The following is a 15800-nucleotide window of genomic DNA, read 5'->3' as shown; positions in this document are numbered from 1 at the left end:
ACACAACCACATCTCAGGCACATGCTAGCTAGCTTTTCATTTTTTTCTTCTAACTCTATACGCTATTGCAGTGAAACTGTATTAATAACAACACTGATGATAAATTATAACAGTAAAATAACTTCTCATGTTTTTCAAGATTTTTTTCAGAGGTTCATCAATGCTCTGACCACCCACTCACAACCACAGGAATAAAGTGTACACTCACTACTCTGAATTTTATTCCTGCACTGCAAAGAAAATTGAGCTGGGTACCTCAGGAATGTAAAACTCTGCCTTGTGGCTCAACAACTTTACAAATTCCAAAAATCAATGAAAAAGCAAATAACTTTCTTGTCTCAATTTTCCCTTATAAATAACTCTACATTAAGACAAAACTGCTGCACACAATTTCTGTCTCTCCCTCCCACATACATACAATACATATACAGACACACTGTTTCAGAAAAGGTAGTGCATCACAAGTTTGCATACATGTTGTTAGATGTGTTCTGCTGTAATGGCCAACAGAACAGCAAACTCTGCCATTGCTAACATTCTTCCTAAACTGCAATATAAATGTTAAGGGCTACATATTATATATATATTATGTATGTGGGGAAATGGATGTCAAAATGAGGGTTTATGAACTGTAAATTTGTGAAATTATCTATTATTTTGCACAATTAATCATTAGTACATTTATAAGTTGCTAAATAAAAACATTTTGACTGTAAAAAAAATGTAACTACAAATACAAACATATGTTAACTCAGGTAAACCTTTGTTTAATTGACAAAAGTACAAAAAAATACTTTCAAAAGTTTTACTGGACAAATTAATTGTATTTTGTAAATATAAACAAGTTTACAATTTGATGGCTGCAACACATTCAACAAAACCTGGGACAGAGTTAAAATAAGATTGAAAAGTGCACAGTATATTTAAAGCAATACTGGTTTGGAAGACTCCACTTTAGGCAGGCTAAGTGGAAGCAGGTGAGGTATCATGATTGGGTATAAAAGTAGCATCCAGTAAAGGCTCAGTGCAAGCAAGAATGGGTTGTGGCTCACCCCTTTGTACCAAAATTTGTGACAGAATTGTTAGTTAGTTGGAAAAAAAAAACATTTCTCAACACAAGATTGCAGAGAATGTAGTCCATTCAACATCTACAGTACGTAACATTGTTAAAAGATTTATAGATTTCAGAGACATCTCAGCATGCAAAAGGCAAGGTTGGAAACCACTGTTGAATGTGTGCGATCTTTGAGCCCTGAGGAGACACTGCCTAAGAAACCGTTATGCTGCTGTGACAAATATAGTAACTTGGGCTTGGGAGTACTTTGGAAAACCATTGTCACTTAACGCATTCCATCGCTGGAACCAGAAATGCAACTTGAAGCTGTATTATGCAAGAGTAAGCCAAGAGTAAGCAACTCTATGTAAAAGCGCCGGCAAGTTCTCTAGGCCCAAGCTCATTTCACAAGGACCAATAGACTGTGGAACCATGTGATGTGGTCAGATGAGTCCACATTTCAGCTTGTTTTCAGAAAAAATGGACATCAAGTTCCCCATGCCAAAGATGAAAATAACCAACCAGACTGTTATCAGCAAAAGCCAGCATCTGTGATGGTATGGGAGTGTATCAGTACCCGCTGCATGTATGTGAAAGTACCATTGACTCTGAGGCATATATTAGGAATTTAGACAGACATATGTTGCCATCAAGGAGACACCTCTTGCTGGGAAGTCAATGCTTATTTTAGCAGGGCAATGACAGACCACATTATGCAAGGGCTCCAACAGCATGGCGTCATAGACACAGAGTGTGTGTGCATGACTGGCCTGCTGCCAATCCAGATCTTCTATTGTAAATGTATGGTGCACCATGATGAGGAGACTCAGACAATGGTGACCACGGACTGCTGAGCAACTGAAGTCTAATATCAAGCAAGAATGGACAAAATTTCCGATTGCAAAACTGCTACAATTAGCATCCTCAATTCCAAAATAATTAAAAAGTGTTATTAAAAGGAAAGTTGATGCACCAAAATGGTAAACATGCCTCTGTCCCAACTTTTGTTGAGTGTTTTGCAGCCATCAAATTCTAAATTTGTGTATATTTATAAAATACAATTAAATTGGTCTGTAAAAGTATTGAAAATCTTTTATTTGTACTTTTGTCAATTAAATAAAGGTTCATGTGAATTAATATATCACAGATTTTTGTTTTTATTGCATTTTGGAAAATATTCCAACCTTTCTGGAAATGGATTTTGTACATTCAGCAAGTGAAATTAAGCTGCAAGATCAAGCATACTTATTTTAACAATCATAAAGTGGGGAGTATAACACCCTTGATTTTAGCCCACTTCTCAATTTCTTGTATTTGTTAGTGCCACAGGAATTGCCTACAAAACAGCAAATACAGCCAGGAATAATATGAGGCTACCTTAAGTATATTTCTATTTAAGGACCTGCATCTTATAAAAACTGGTAGCCAACACTCTCCATCTCTTATCAATATGTCCATCTCTTTTGCTCTCTTTTTCCTATGCACTGCTAATACTCTGATCTAGACACAGGTTATTCACAAACAAGTCATCTCTTTGTGTCACCTCTTTCACATGAACACTGCATGTCTTGTGTGTCTGAATAGCCTTTTTTAATAAACCTAAAACACACAGATGTTTATAACTTTATCCTATGTGTGTAGGTGTTTTGAGTGAAAATGTCAGATTGCTCAAACGATACCTAAAGATTTTAAAATACATATACAGGGGTTCCTCGGGTTACAACGTCTCGACATACGATGTTTCGAGTTTATAACGCTCACTCCCATAAATACTTAAAAATAATTGAGACGTGAGAAGGAATAAAGGTAAGGATTTTTTTACACTCGTTTTTTCTGTTACTACTGTACGAGGATCCCCTGTATATTGAACTAAGAAACGATTTTGAATTGAATCATGAACCCAAGAATCAAAATCGAATTGAATCGAATTGCAAGACTCCTACACCTAACTATTAAATTGCTCAAGCAAAAATCTTGGGACAATTGATTTATTAATGCCTTTAAATATTCTATGTGCTTCCTCTTCACCACTGTAGGATTTTTCTGCGTACTTTAGAGTCCTATATCAAAACATCAGTACATCTTTTGGCACCTTCTGAAGATAAAGTAATTTATAAAATTGGTTCAATAAGGAAGACTCTGTACAAGACAATACAGCTCTAATAATAGCCTTCTGATTGACAACTAAATCAGCATCTGTGTGGAGTGTACATATTTTTCCTGTAGCAACCCATTCATGTAAAAGACCGGTGTGTGCCAGTATAAATGGCAATGCTGACTTGTCATGGTATTGGAATGCCAGCAATTATACTCTGCAATGGGCAGGTTCACTCTTTCGTGAGTTGGTTGCTTCCTTATGCCCAGTTCTGCGAAGACAGGACTATGTGATCCTCAAACTGGTCTATGCTTTTCTTAAGTAAAATTCTAGAGAAGGCAGTCATTATGCAGTTAAATGACCACCTCAATAAACATGCTATTCTTGATAAATTTCAGTCAGGTTTTAGAACAAATCACAGTACAGAAACTGCACTCATTAAAGTAGTAAATGACTTGCGGGTAAATGCAGACAGAGGCCATTTATCTGTTATCCTCCTAGATCTGAGTGTCGCATTTGACACCACTGATCACAATATTCTTAGAAATCGCCTTAGTCAATGGGTGGGCCTCTCTGGCAGTGTCTTAAATTGGTTTGAATCCTACCTGGTAGGGAGAAAATTCTTTGTTAGTTGTGGTAATTACAACTCAAAGACACATGATATTCTATATGGTGTTCCACAAGGCTCTCTTCTGGGTCCGCTGCTTTTCTCAATCTACATGCTTCCATTAGGTCAGATTATCTCAGGACACAATGTGAGCTACCACAGCTATGCTGATGACACACAGCTGTATTTATCAATAGCACCTGATGTCCCAGATTCTCTTGATTCACTAACACAATGTCTTACTTGTATTTCTGAATGGATGAATAGTAATTTTCTAAAGCTAAATAAAGAGAAAACTGAAATCTTAGTGATTGGCAATAATGGATACAATGAGGCTATTAGAAACAAACTGGATGCATTAGGATTAAAAGTCAAGACGGAGGCAAAAAACTTAGGGGTAACTGTTGACTGTAATCTGAATTTTAACTTGCGTATTCATCAGACCACTAGGACAGCATTTTTTCACTTAACATAGCAAAAGTTAGATCTCTTACATCATTGAAATATGCTGAGAAATGAGTTCACGCATTTGTTTTCAGTCGACTAGATTACTGTAACGCACTCCTCTCAGGACTACCCAAAAAAAGACATACAGTAATCCCTCCTCCATCGCGGGGGTTGCGTTCCAGAGCCACCCGTGAAATAAGAAAATCCGCGAAGTAGAAACCATATGTTTATATGGTTATTTTTATATATTTTAAGCCATTATAAACTCTCCCACACTATTATAAACATTTCACTCATAATTATACAGCATAAACCTTTTGTATTCTCTTAGATATTAGATAAGATTCATTGAAATTATGTATGTAAACACAGTTTACATACAGTAAAACCTAAATATTATTTTAAAGATATCGAGCGTCTCCGATATCACATATGTTACAGCCATTACCATAGACAGGCCACCAGCAATAAATACGTACAATGCAAGAAAAATTGTATACAGTAAAATGTGTGTACAGTGACACTAAACTATGTACATGTAATAAGTACTGTACGTAAATAATTAATTATGGTTACTCACCAACAATGACACAACGACTTGTTCGATAACGATGAGTTTAATTTTACTGCACAACAAAGGATAGCGTTACAGCTCTTCTAAAGGAGCCTCTTCAGGCGACTGTTTAGCACCGCCGTTGTTCTTCTTCCAGCACTCTTCAATCCAAATCCCTAAAGCAGATTCCATCCAGACTACTGCCTTATCACGTCCACTTGCAACTCGTTTTGCGCCCTGGTTAAAGGACACTGCGGACCGTAGATCTTATATGCTTTTCCTCCTTTTTAAATAAAAAGAATCATGGACTCATTGATGCTGTAATGGTGTCCTGCAGCGGTGTAGCTGTTTCCTTCCTTCAAAATATCCAAAACTTTTACCTTTTCTGCAATCATTTGCATCTTCTGTTGGTGCTTGGACACGGCTCCTGAAGCAGTAGCAGGGGCACGTTAATGCTGAATGAGTGAGATTAGACTTCCTGGTTAATGCAGCACTCCGTCGCTAAGCCAATCAGCAGCACACAGGAACTTAACTGCATGCTCTGATTGGGTAGCTTCTCAGCCATCCGCCAATAGCATCTCTTGTATGAAATCAACAGGGCAAACCAACTGAGGAAGCAGGTACCAGAAGTAAAAAGACCCATTGTCCGCAGAAACCCGCGAAGCAGCGAAAAATCTGCGTTATATATTTAGATATACTTACATATAAAGTCCGCGATAGAGTGAAGCCGCGAAAGACGAAGCGCGATATAGCGACGGGTTAACGGTAAATCGTTTGCAAGTAGTGCAGAATGCAGCTGCTAGAATCCTAACTAGGAAAAGAAAATCCTAGCATGTCTCTCCAGTTTTGATGTCACTACACTGGTTACCTGTGTCATTCAGGATTGACTTTAAAATTCTGCTTATGGTTTATAATGCCTTAAATAATCTTGCCCTATCTTATATATCGGAATGTCTGACATTTTATATTCCAAATCATAACCTTAGATCCTCAAATGAGTGTCTCCTTAGAATTCCAAGAGCAAAACTTAAAAGAAGTGGTGAGGCGGCCTTCTGCTGTTTTGCACCTAAAATCTGGAATAGCCTGCCAGTAGGAATTCGCCAGGCTAATACAGTGGAGCATTTTAAAAAAACTGCTAAAAACACATTTTAACATGGCTTTCTCAAAACTTCACTTTAATCCTGATACTCTGTATATCCAATTCATTATAATAACTATTCATGGTGGCTCTAAAATCCGTACTAACCCCTGCTCTCTCTTCTGTTTCCGGTTTCTTTGTGGTGGTGGCGCATACTCAAAGCACTGGGATGTTCCAACATTGATGGATTAAAAGCCAGAAGTCTGCATGACCATCATCATCAAGTCCTTCCGTGAGAACCTTAAATACAAAGAGGACTATTTCATTTATGTTAGGTAGAATGCCCAGAGGGGACTGGGCGGTCTCGTGGCCTGGAACCCCTGCAGATTTTATTTTCTTCTCCAGCCATCTGGAGTTTTTTTTTTTTGTTTTTTCTGTCCTCCCTGGCCATCGGACCTTACTCTTATTCTGTGTTAACTAATGTTGTCTTATTTTAATTTCTTACTTTGTCTTTTATTTTTGTTTTCTTCATTATGTAAAGCACTTTAAGCTACTTTTTTGTATGAAAATGTGCTATATAAATAAATGTTGTTGTTGTTATGCTTACGCAGCAAATTCATGGATGGTTTAATCATACAAAAATGGACCTCAACCATTTGATACACAACCAATTCCAGTTCAGTTCGGACAGATTATCCATTTCAGAATAAAGGAAGGTATAAAACAACCAAATAATAGGCCCCCTTGCAAAACCACTAAATCCTATATGAAGTAACCTGAAGGCAACTGAAAGATGGTTCTGTAAGGCAATTTGTAGCAAATCCAATAAGACAGGTTCAACTTTACATTTTCCTGTGTGTGTAGGTAGGTAGAAAGATATTGGATGGATGGATATAGATAGATCACTTGTTCAGAAAGCAGACGCCAAAAGCAATCGGGTGCCTGACCTTAAATTTTAAAAGGCGCCTAATCTTAAAATTCTCCTTTCTGTTGTTTTAGACTGGCCTACCTCTACTACAAACCCTGAACTTAAGGTTCATGGGGGTAAGGCCAGGTATACCAGGGTCTCTAATCAATAAAAGTAAAGTAAACAACAGATGTCCACCAAAACATTGTGGTCTCCGCTTTCTGAACAAGACCCAAAAAATCTATTAGTAATGACATTGTTGAACTTTTCAATTACACCACCTTTAAATTTCATCCACAATGCATGAATGCTTATGATTATTGACAGAGTGACAAATCAGGTTGTATTTCTCTCTCACACCATTCAAATCTATGCTTAATATACCCTTTACAAATTCTACAGATGTTTTCTCCTTTTGTGTAAATTTCATCCAGCGGTACAAAAACATGCCATTTTGATTCAACCCAATTTAAACAATGGGCCAGCACTATGTCCAATACTTTTTTGATTCTTATCTGATTATGCTCAAAATAGGTTTCAAACAAAACAAACAACATTCATTTTCACTGAACCCTTCAATGTAAATCACCATGATTTACAAATGCAAAGTAACAGCACAACTACTTGCATTTATATTAAGCCAGTGTGCAAACAAGGTTAACTTGACACCTGAAATGTTGTTATACATGTTGACTACCTCTACAACTAGGCCTCAATGACTGTGTTTAAATGCGCCCTAATAACCCAGTTATTCACAGAAACCTGGTTTCTAAAATGCCATGTAAACCATTGTTCGAATTGGTAAGAGACACTGGGTTAGTGCTGGGCGGTATGACCAAAATTCTATATCACGGTATTTTTCAAAATTGTACTGGTTTCACGGTATTGGATGGTATTTTTTCCCCATACATGAGTTAACCACATTTTCCACTGCAATTACTCCTAAGTAATAACTAAGAATAACCTATTGCACTGTCATGAGAATTGTACATTGTACATAAAAACATTTTAATGTGCACACAGGTATTAATAAAGGTTTGCATGGCCCCATAAAGTGATAGTTTTCAAGGAGGGGGGCACTAAAGAAGAGAAGGAATCACATTGCATGACAGTTGCAGGTAAATATAGAACCATTTTATTGAACAAATTTTGCAAACAACTTAAACTAAAAATTTGACAACATTTTCAACCATCCAAAGCGGCATTTAGACTTAGTAAAATATCCAGAGGTGCTTGTCAAAAGTTGTTTTGCACTGAACATGTCTTAGAAAAGGAATAAATAGTAAATATTTTTTGAAAATCAACTAGACTTTCTGTTAATGTTAACAATCTCTGTCCACGGACACGTTAAAGTGACTTTTAAAACATCTTTGCCATCATTAAACTGCATAATATTTAAACTAATAAATAATAACAATAAAATAAATAATAGTGCAACTTCCTGTAATAATACTATTACTTCAGAACTTCAAGCCCAGGTACAATACACAGTATTCACCAAAATAAAATAAAATAAAACCAGTCCAACTTGGTGATGACATTTTTACCAACTAAACCGTCATTAAGGCAAATTGCTTTAATATGGACTTTGCTTCAAGCTAAGCTATATGCATAAATAATAAAACTGCAACTTGCATTTATAATACTATTTTGGTATAGTGGGTCCAGTCAGTTTATAAATCCAGTTTGCCGTGTCCGTCTCCGTGGGCGCAATTGCACGACCGCGGGGAGTTGATGAGGTGATTGGGGCGAGTCGCATCAGATCGTTCTCAATTGCTTGATCGGCTTACTGCGGCTTGTGACTAAGGCACTGCACCCACGGAGACATATATTTATGGGCCAGCAGGTTAAGGGGAAGGAAAAAAGAAAAGATAGAACACAAGGTGTTACACAACTAAATTTAAAAAAAGGCAATCGAGCCCCAGCTTCACTGAGAAACAAGTTTTGGGCGTGAAACCAAGTTAAACATCATTCTGGACAAAAATCTTTAAATGCCTATCAGACCGCCTTGGTGTCACAATCACTCCTAACCCATTAACAGCCATGTTTGGCGTACTCCCAGATGGGCTTAAAGTGGAGAATAACAAACAAACTGTAATTGCCTTTACCTCACTACTAGCACACAGACTTATCTTGCTCAGCTGGAAGAAGCCTAACCCACCTCTTTTAAGTCAGTGGGGTAACTGACGTTATATACTATTTGAAATTGGAAAACATCAAATTCTCACTTTCAGGATCTGTTCAAAACTTTTTTTTTTTTTTAAAACCTGGCAGGACATAATCAATAACATTTTAAAATAAACATTTACAGTTGGGGAAAAGACTCCTTCCTCTCTTTACTACTCTAACAGTTTTGCTCTGGTTGGTGGCCTTCCTCTCTTTCTCATGGGTGAGGGTTGATTTGATTTTAGTTTTGTTAAGTTTGACTTGATTTTATGGAGTGTTGTTTGCAAATAAAATGTTAGGTTATATTGTATAAACTGTTTAATATTAATCTCAAGGAAGGTTATGCTTGGGCTATATAATGCACTAGCAAGATCGCAACTGGAGTACTGGGTGCACTTCTGGTCACCACTCTACGAAAAAAGATATAGCAGCACCTGAAACAGTACAAAAGAGAGCAACCACATGCATCCCAGAACTTAAGCTGATGTCCTACTATGACAGATACAGAGTTAAATCTGTTTTGTCTCTAGCAGAGGAGACTGCATGTGACCTAATCTAGCACTTCAAAATTCTCAAAGGCATTGATAAAGTACATCCAACAGAGTTATTTAATGTAAAGGTGAATCATATACTCGAGGGCACCAGTGGAAATTAAGGGGAAAGGCATTTAGCATTGAAGCCAGGGAGCACTTCTTCATGCAAAGAGTTATGTTAATCTAGAACAAACTACCAAAACATGTAGTTGAAGTAGAAACCTTGACAGCCATTACAGCTAATAAGCTTGATAAACTGGGTGGTCTCCTCTTGTTTGTTAGATTTCTTAGGTTTTATAAAACAATATCAGAAAGATAAACTGAGGATACCTTAAGGGGGAACAATCGTTTGAAAACTCTCTAAACAAGAAATGGTTGGTGGGTTTAAAGCAATCCTACTCTTTGCTAATTGATATGCTAAACAAATCTCAATCTACCTTTGCTCAAATGTAAACGACTGAACTCTACACATATTTCAGAAATCATCCCAATAAAGTTGTCAGCCACTTACCCAATAATAATGCTAATTACATAGGCACCTATGAATTGTGGATCTTGTAAGGAAAGAGTTGCATTGTGATCTGAGAGACTGAGGAGTTCAAAAAAAAAGTTCTGTGATATTGAGTTTTGACATATGCAAGAAACTCGGGAAAAAAAAAAAAAATCTGCTGTATTAATTTTGTGGTGACTTTTACCCACCATGTTAATCCATGTAACCACTGTACTGTGTAAAGAAATTAACACTATTGGCAATAAAATGGTGACCCATTGGGTTTTCCTGAAGTTGGTAAGGTTTTCAAGTTCAAGTTCAAGCACTTTATTGTCATTGTGTAACACAACGAAATTACTTTTTGTGACAACCCCGAGGTGCATTTAAAGAAAAGTCAAATAATTCCAAATATGTCATATACAGTGTTAAGTGATCAAGTAACCAGAGTTACTTTACAGTTTTGAACTGTAAACCGCAACGAAACTAACTTCATTCTTCTGTCGCTGTCTTAGTCGACAGACTCTGTAAACATGTGGCGTAGTGGTTACGGATTGTGGACTGAAATCGCGTTTTTCACCTGCCTGTGCTCCAATTTGATGAACGAAAGAAACGTAACCCGATTGTAAACACAAATGTGTTATACGTCGCCTTGGAAAAATTATATCTATAACAATAACCTGCGATTGCTCGCGCTATGTAAATACAAGTACCTACTTATAACTGGTGAACACTACTGGAAGAAACAGCGATTTCACCTTGTAATCAAATTGCCTGCACTATTCACTGTACATAAAGAAACGATCGGGCTCAATATACCAATTTTTCAACTGACGCTCCATTAAATGGATGCGGGCGCTTGTTTAACTCGGCTAAAACGGAGTATTTTAACTGCCGCATAGGAATATTACGAACTAACACGTTTAACAATCAGACCTTAAAACGTATAGATAGATAGATAGATAGATAGATAGATAGATAGATAGATAGATAGATACTTTATTAATCCCATATACACCACATTGTTACAAATTACTAAATGTTCGAGTACTGTACACTTGGTGAAGAGCAAAAAACGTCTGTGATTGAGCCGCACGGTGTCACGTTTCCTGCCACCCCGTCAGGTTGGGTCACCGAACTCGGTTGGGGATGTTTTCTTCAGCATTGCGACTGTTCGAGCATCTCTTTAGTACTTTATAAGAGACTCTCCTAAGCCAGGCCGCTTTCTGTTGTCTTCTCCAATTTCGACAACCTTTTTCACCACGTTGAAACGAGTCGCTCCAAAAGCCCCAAATGCTAACCGCGATGTTTGATGGGCCTCCCAACAAATCTAAAACACTTCTATCCCTCCAAAAAAAAAAAAAAACAAAGACGGGAAGCTCTACCAGTCGTACTCACAAGGGTCAGTTGTCACCAGTTGTACAATTAAAATGAACAGCAGTCCTGTCCTCGCCGAAACCCACGCGGTCTGCATTGTCACCTCGCTCGGCCTTTCACGACTATTGTAACTCCAGTAGTGAAACGCGTTTGGATGATAAAAAAGACAGCATCTGAACCGAGTCTCACGGTATCCGGTAAGACAGACGGTCACTTCTTCGTTGAATAACAAACAGAGCTCCTGTACTTCCTCGATACAGTCGCGAAGAGCAAAGCAGAGGATAATCCCCACCCAGTCAGAGCTCAGACGAACCGCGGCCACAGGAGTGCGCGTCATGCACGTACTACACTCTGACTCTGACGCCCGCGCAGAACGGGGGATTTCGGGAAAAACAGCGTGCGAAAATTTCAGAGCAGGATTATTCTTTCTTAATTCTGTTGGCCTTCCCGTAATAGAACAGCATTTATATATATTTAGAGAGAGAGAGAGAGAGATAATACGATACCCTATATAAATAGGTGCTTATAGATATGCGCTTCACAATTACAAATACTAAAGCGATATCTTAAAATGTTAATGACGTCAGCGTCTCTGCTCAGTTGTAATAGCAGCCATAAACTTGTGTCACACGAGTAAGTTACGTGATCACCTGTGGAAGGCACCATATAAAACTGAACAGTTTATAACTTATTGAAAACAGCATACCAAATATCTTAAACAATGGGTCACGGGTTGCCGCTAGTGGATCGCGAGTCACTGTTGAATTTAATATTAATGGATCACGTATGGTCTGTGAAGTGAGTCGCCGAGGGTTGATTACGCAATTGACATTGCTCAACACATCCTCCTGGATCCACACCATACCCTTGCTCTGACAATCGGCTGCTATTCTCCATGGGAGCCGCCACCCCCTGCTCAAAGGATCGGTAGCGATTCTTCAACTGCACCGTGACGATCGTCGAATCTCCCAGGGAGACCTTATGCTGACGATCGTCCAGGTATGACACTAGGAAAGGCAAGATATGTTTTTTTACTGGGTTGTTATGTGGTACCTCATTGAACAATTGCTTAACCAAGCACCATTTCATTCAGGGAAGATTTATTTGCATATGAAGTCGGGTTTTTTTTGTGCTTTGCGTTATGTCAATTTCTAACCAGCTTAGTCCTGAATATGGTTTTGGGTGTTGAGAGGTGCTGGAGTCTATCCAGGCTTGTACAGTGTTCAAGGCAGGAACAATCCCTGGACTGGGTGACAGGGTGGACACACACACACCAACCACACACTAGGGCCAATTTACTGTAGCCAATCCAGTTGACCAGCATGTCTTAGGGCTGTGGGAGGAAACCTGAGAAACCCAGGCATACAGGAGAGAATGTGCAAACTCCACACAGGGAGGAACCTGGAATTGAACCCTGGTCTCCTTACTGCAAGGCAGCAGTGCTACCTCTGTTAATACATTTTAATAAAAAAAAATTAAGCAGTTTTATGTGAATAATGTATTTTTGTTTTACTTTTTATTCATGTTTATCCTGATTTCCATTCTGTCTTTCCATTATTGACTGATCAGTGAGTCTGACACTGAAGCAGTGTCCATCATTCCATCATTTAGTGTTGTTCACTCAGGTGTCTGCTTTACTTGTTTTTAATTGTCACTATTAGGATACAATGAAGGGAGCAGACTACACAGAATAAGAGAAAAATAGTAGGAAAAGAACAAAAGAGTTAAGCATTTAAAGTTATAGCAAAAATTAAGTATTCCTAAATGTCTTCTAATGTAAAAATCATACTGCTGTGCTTTTCTGAATGCAGAATCAGAGAAAAGAAAAAAAGACCAGGTAAGTAGAGGAGAGAGAGGGGTTGGGATCATGCACTGATTTTACAGCACGTTGCTGCATCCACCGTGTAGCCGTGCAACGGGTGACACCTAAGTACCATACTGGAACAGTGTAAGGTTTTTTTACGGTGGCTGGAGTGCCAGTCCTGCCACCAACCCCCAGGTATTCCATGCCAGTTGGAGGACCTTTTTGCAGGGCAGAATGCCGATTAACATCATACCCAGGATGAAGCAATTGAAGGTTAGATGAGGTCAGTTATTACCAATAATCATCACTTATTGTGAGTCTGGTTTTGAACAAAAACCTGCAGCCACAAAGAATCCCCAGATTGAGCCTGGGGACCACTGTCCTATAAACCACTTTGTCACCTGTCATGCAGGCGTGTCAGAGGGTCACCCTCCAAATTTGTCTCAGGTATGTGCTACCACCCCGAGTCACCCCTGTCTTGTTCTTCCTCCACAATGCAGAGAAACTGCCCAGTTAGGGCAACTGACTTTGCCTCTTCCAGACCCTGGGTAATAAAAGCAAGATCACCCACTGACTGGAAAGAGGCGTCACTTCTTGTCCAAGTGACCTAAGAATAAGAGCTTATAGTCAATCTAATCATTCTGACCAAGCTAGTCAGAGTGTTATAATGGCAGCATTTGTGTTTCTTTTTAAATGCCATTGTGCATTATTTTAGTAAAATTCTTCAGGTAAATGAGGACAGCTGGGTTGGCATCTCAAAAATTTGTTGCAGTATCAGCATGTCATTCCCTCGGACAACCACACAACTTTATTTCAAAGAGTGTAATATGCAGTGGATTCCAAAAGTATTGAGACCCCTTCACTTTTTCACATTTTGTTATAGTGCAGCCTTATGCTAAAATCATTTAAATTGATATTTCTGTCACACCAAGCAATACTCAATATCCCAGAATGACAAAGCATAAACATGATTTTAGAAATGTTTGCAAATTTATTTTAAAAAAAGTATCATATTGACATAAGTATTCAGAGCCTTTGCTATAATGACACTTAAAATTTAGCACAAGGGTGACCCATTCTATCATATGTATTATTATAATCTTGTTAGGAGTGACCTTCCTGCTAGATGCAAGGTGTAAAATTTTATATCATTACAAGAAACCCTAAAACAACATACTGTATACACATTTTCATGCTTCTCTGCAAAATGGTTTGTGGAAGAGCTGCATAGCAGAAATGACTGTTGTGTACTAGTAAGATGAGACATCAAATAATAATCAATACCCCAGAACGAGAAGTCAAGAACAGTATTTTAGATATTGTTGCAAATTTATTAAAACTGAAGTTTGACATTGACACAAATATCCAGATCCTTTGTTTTGGTAACACTTGAACTTTGGCTCAGGTGTATCCCATTCTTTTGATCATCACTGAGATGTTTCTATACATTATTTGGAGTTCAGCTGTGGTCAGTTCAATGAATTGGACTAATTAGGGAAGGGACATACCTGTCTATAGAAGGTACCACAGTTCAGTAAAAACCAAGCCATTAGGGACACGGCCCATGGTCTGTATACAAAGTTATTTAAAATGGACAAGCATATTTCAGGGAAATACAGATGGTGTCAGCTCCCAGGGACAGTTTTACATGTATTTTTGGAATGTAAAGCTTATGAAAAGGAGAGAGAGCAGACAGTAGGAAATAAACATGTCACACTAGATACTTTGGTAGTATATGGTCAAGGCTTCCAAAGGAATCATAAAAGGATACTGAAGTATTTGAAGATTATTGGGTTGTATAAGGCAATTTCATTTAGAACAGGTGGATCGTAGTTTAATTATGTAGGTTGTGCATGGCAGGTATTGGGTTCACTATCTTGTCTTTTCTTCACATTCCATTGTAGTTGGTGGCAGTTATGCACCTTTACAGTTGTTTTTTTCAGCTTCCAATAAAAACAAGATGAAAAGAACCAAGCCATGAGGTCAGACAAATTGCCTGTAGAGCTTAGAGACAGCATTTTGTCAAGGCACAGATCTAGAGAAGGCTACAAAAAATTCCAGCAGCATCAAACATTCCCAATATCACTGTGGGCCTAATAATTTTAAATAGAAGTATGGAAGATGAACAATTCTTCCACAAGGTGGCCACATGGCCAACCTGAGCAATCAATGGAGAAGGGCTATGGCAAGAGAGGTGACCAAAAACCTAATTATTACTCTGGCTGAACTCCAGATAACTTGTGTGGAGATGGGAGAAAGTTCCTGAAGTACAACCATCACTACAATACTCTACCAGTCTGAGTTTTATGACAGAGAGGCAAAACAGAAGCATTTCTTAGTAAATGAGACATGACGTTTTCAAAAAAAGTACCCAAAGGATTCTCAAACTTCGAGAAGCATGCTTCCTTGGTCTGATAAAACTAAGAATTGTCATCATATCAAGCGGAAACCAGGTACCTCTCATCAACTACATTGAAGCACGGTGGTGGCAGCACTATGCTGTGGGGTTGTTTTTTTTCATCTTCAGAAACTGGGAAACTAGTAGGGTTGAGGGAAACTGAACAGAGAACAATACAGAAATATCCTTAATGAAATCCTGCTCCAGAGTGCTCTGGACCTAAGACTGGGCCGGATGTTCATGTTTCAATAGGACAATGACCCCAAACACAAAGCAACAACAACACAGAAGTGA

General features: G+C 38.3%; 1 protein-coding gene across 1 annotated transcript in view; it reads right to left on the bottom strand.

The window, feature by feature from the left end:
• Positions 1-11654, bottom strand: part of LOC114666084 (interferon gamma receptor 1-like) — a 73178-nt gene extending 61524 nt beyond the window's left edge. The window contains exon 1 of the mRNA XM_028820820.2: positions 11326-11654. Within this exon, the coding sequence (XP_028676653.1) occupies positions 11326-11641 (316 nt within the window). The 5' untranslated portion in view covers positions 11642-11654. The remainder of the gene's footprint in view (positions 1-11325) is intronic.
• Positions 11655-15800: the final 4146 nt, after the last annotated feature.

The sequence above is a fragment of the Erpetoichthys calabaricus genome, chromosome 15 (genome assembly GCF_900747795.2).
Source record: "Erpetoichthys calabaricus chromosome 15, fErpCal1.3, whole genome shotgun sequence".
Taxonomy (NCBI): domain Eukaryota; kingdom Metazoa; phylum Chordata; class Cladistia; order Polypteriformes; family Polypteridae; genus Erpetoichthys; species Erpetoichthys calabaricus.
This window is presented reverse-complemented; position numbering and strand designations above follow the sequence as displayed.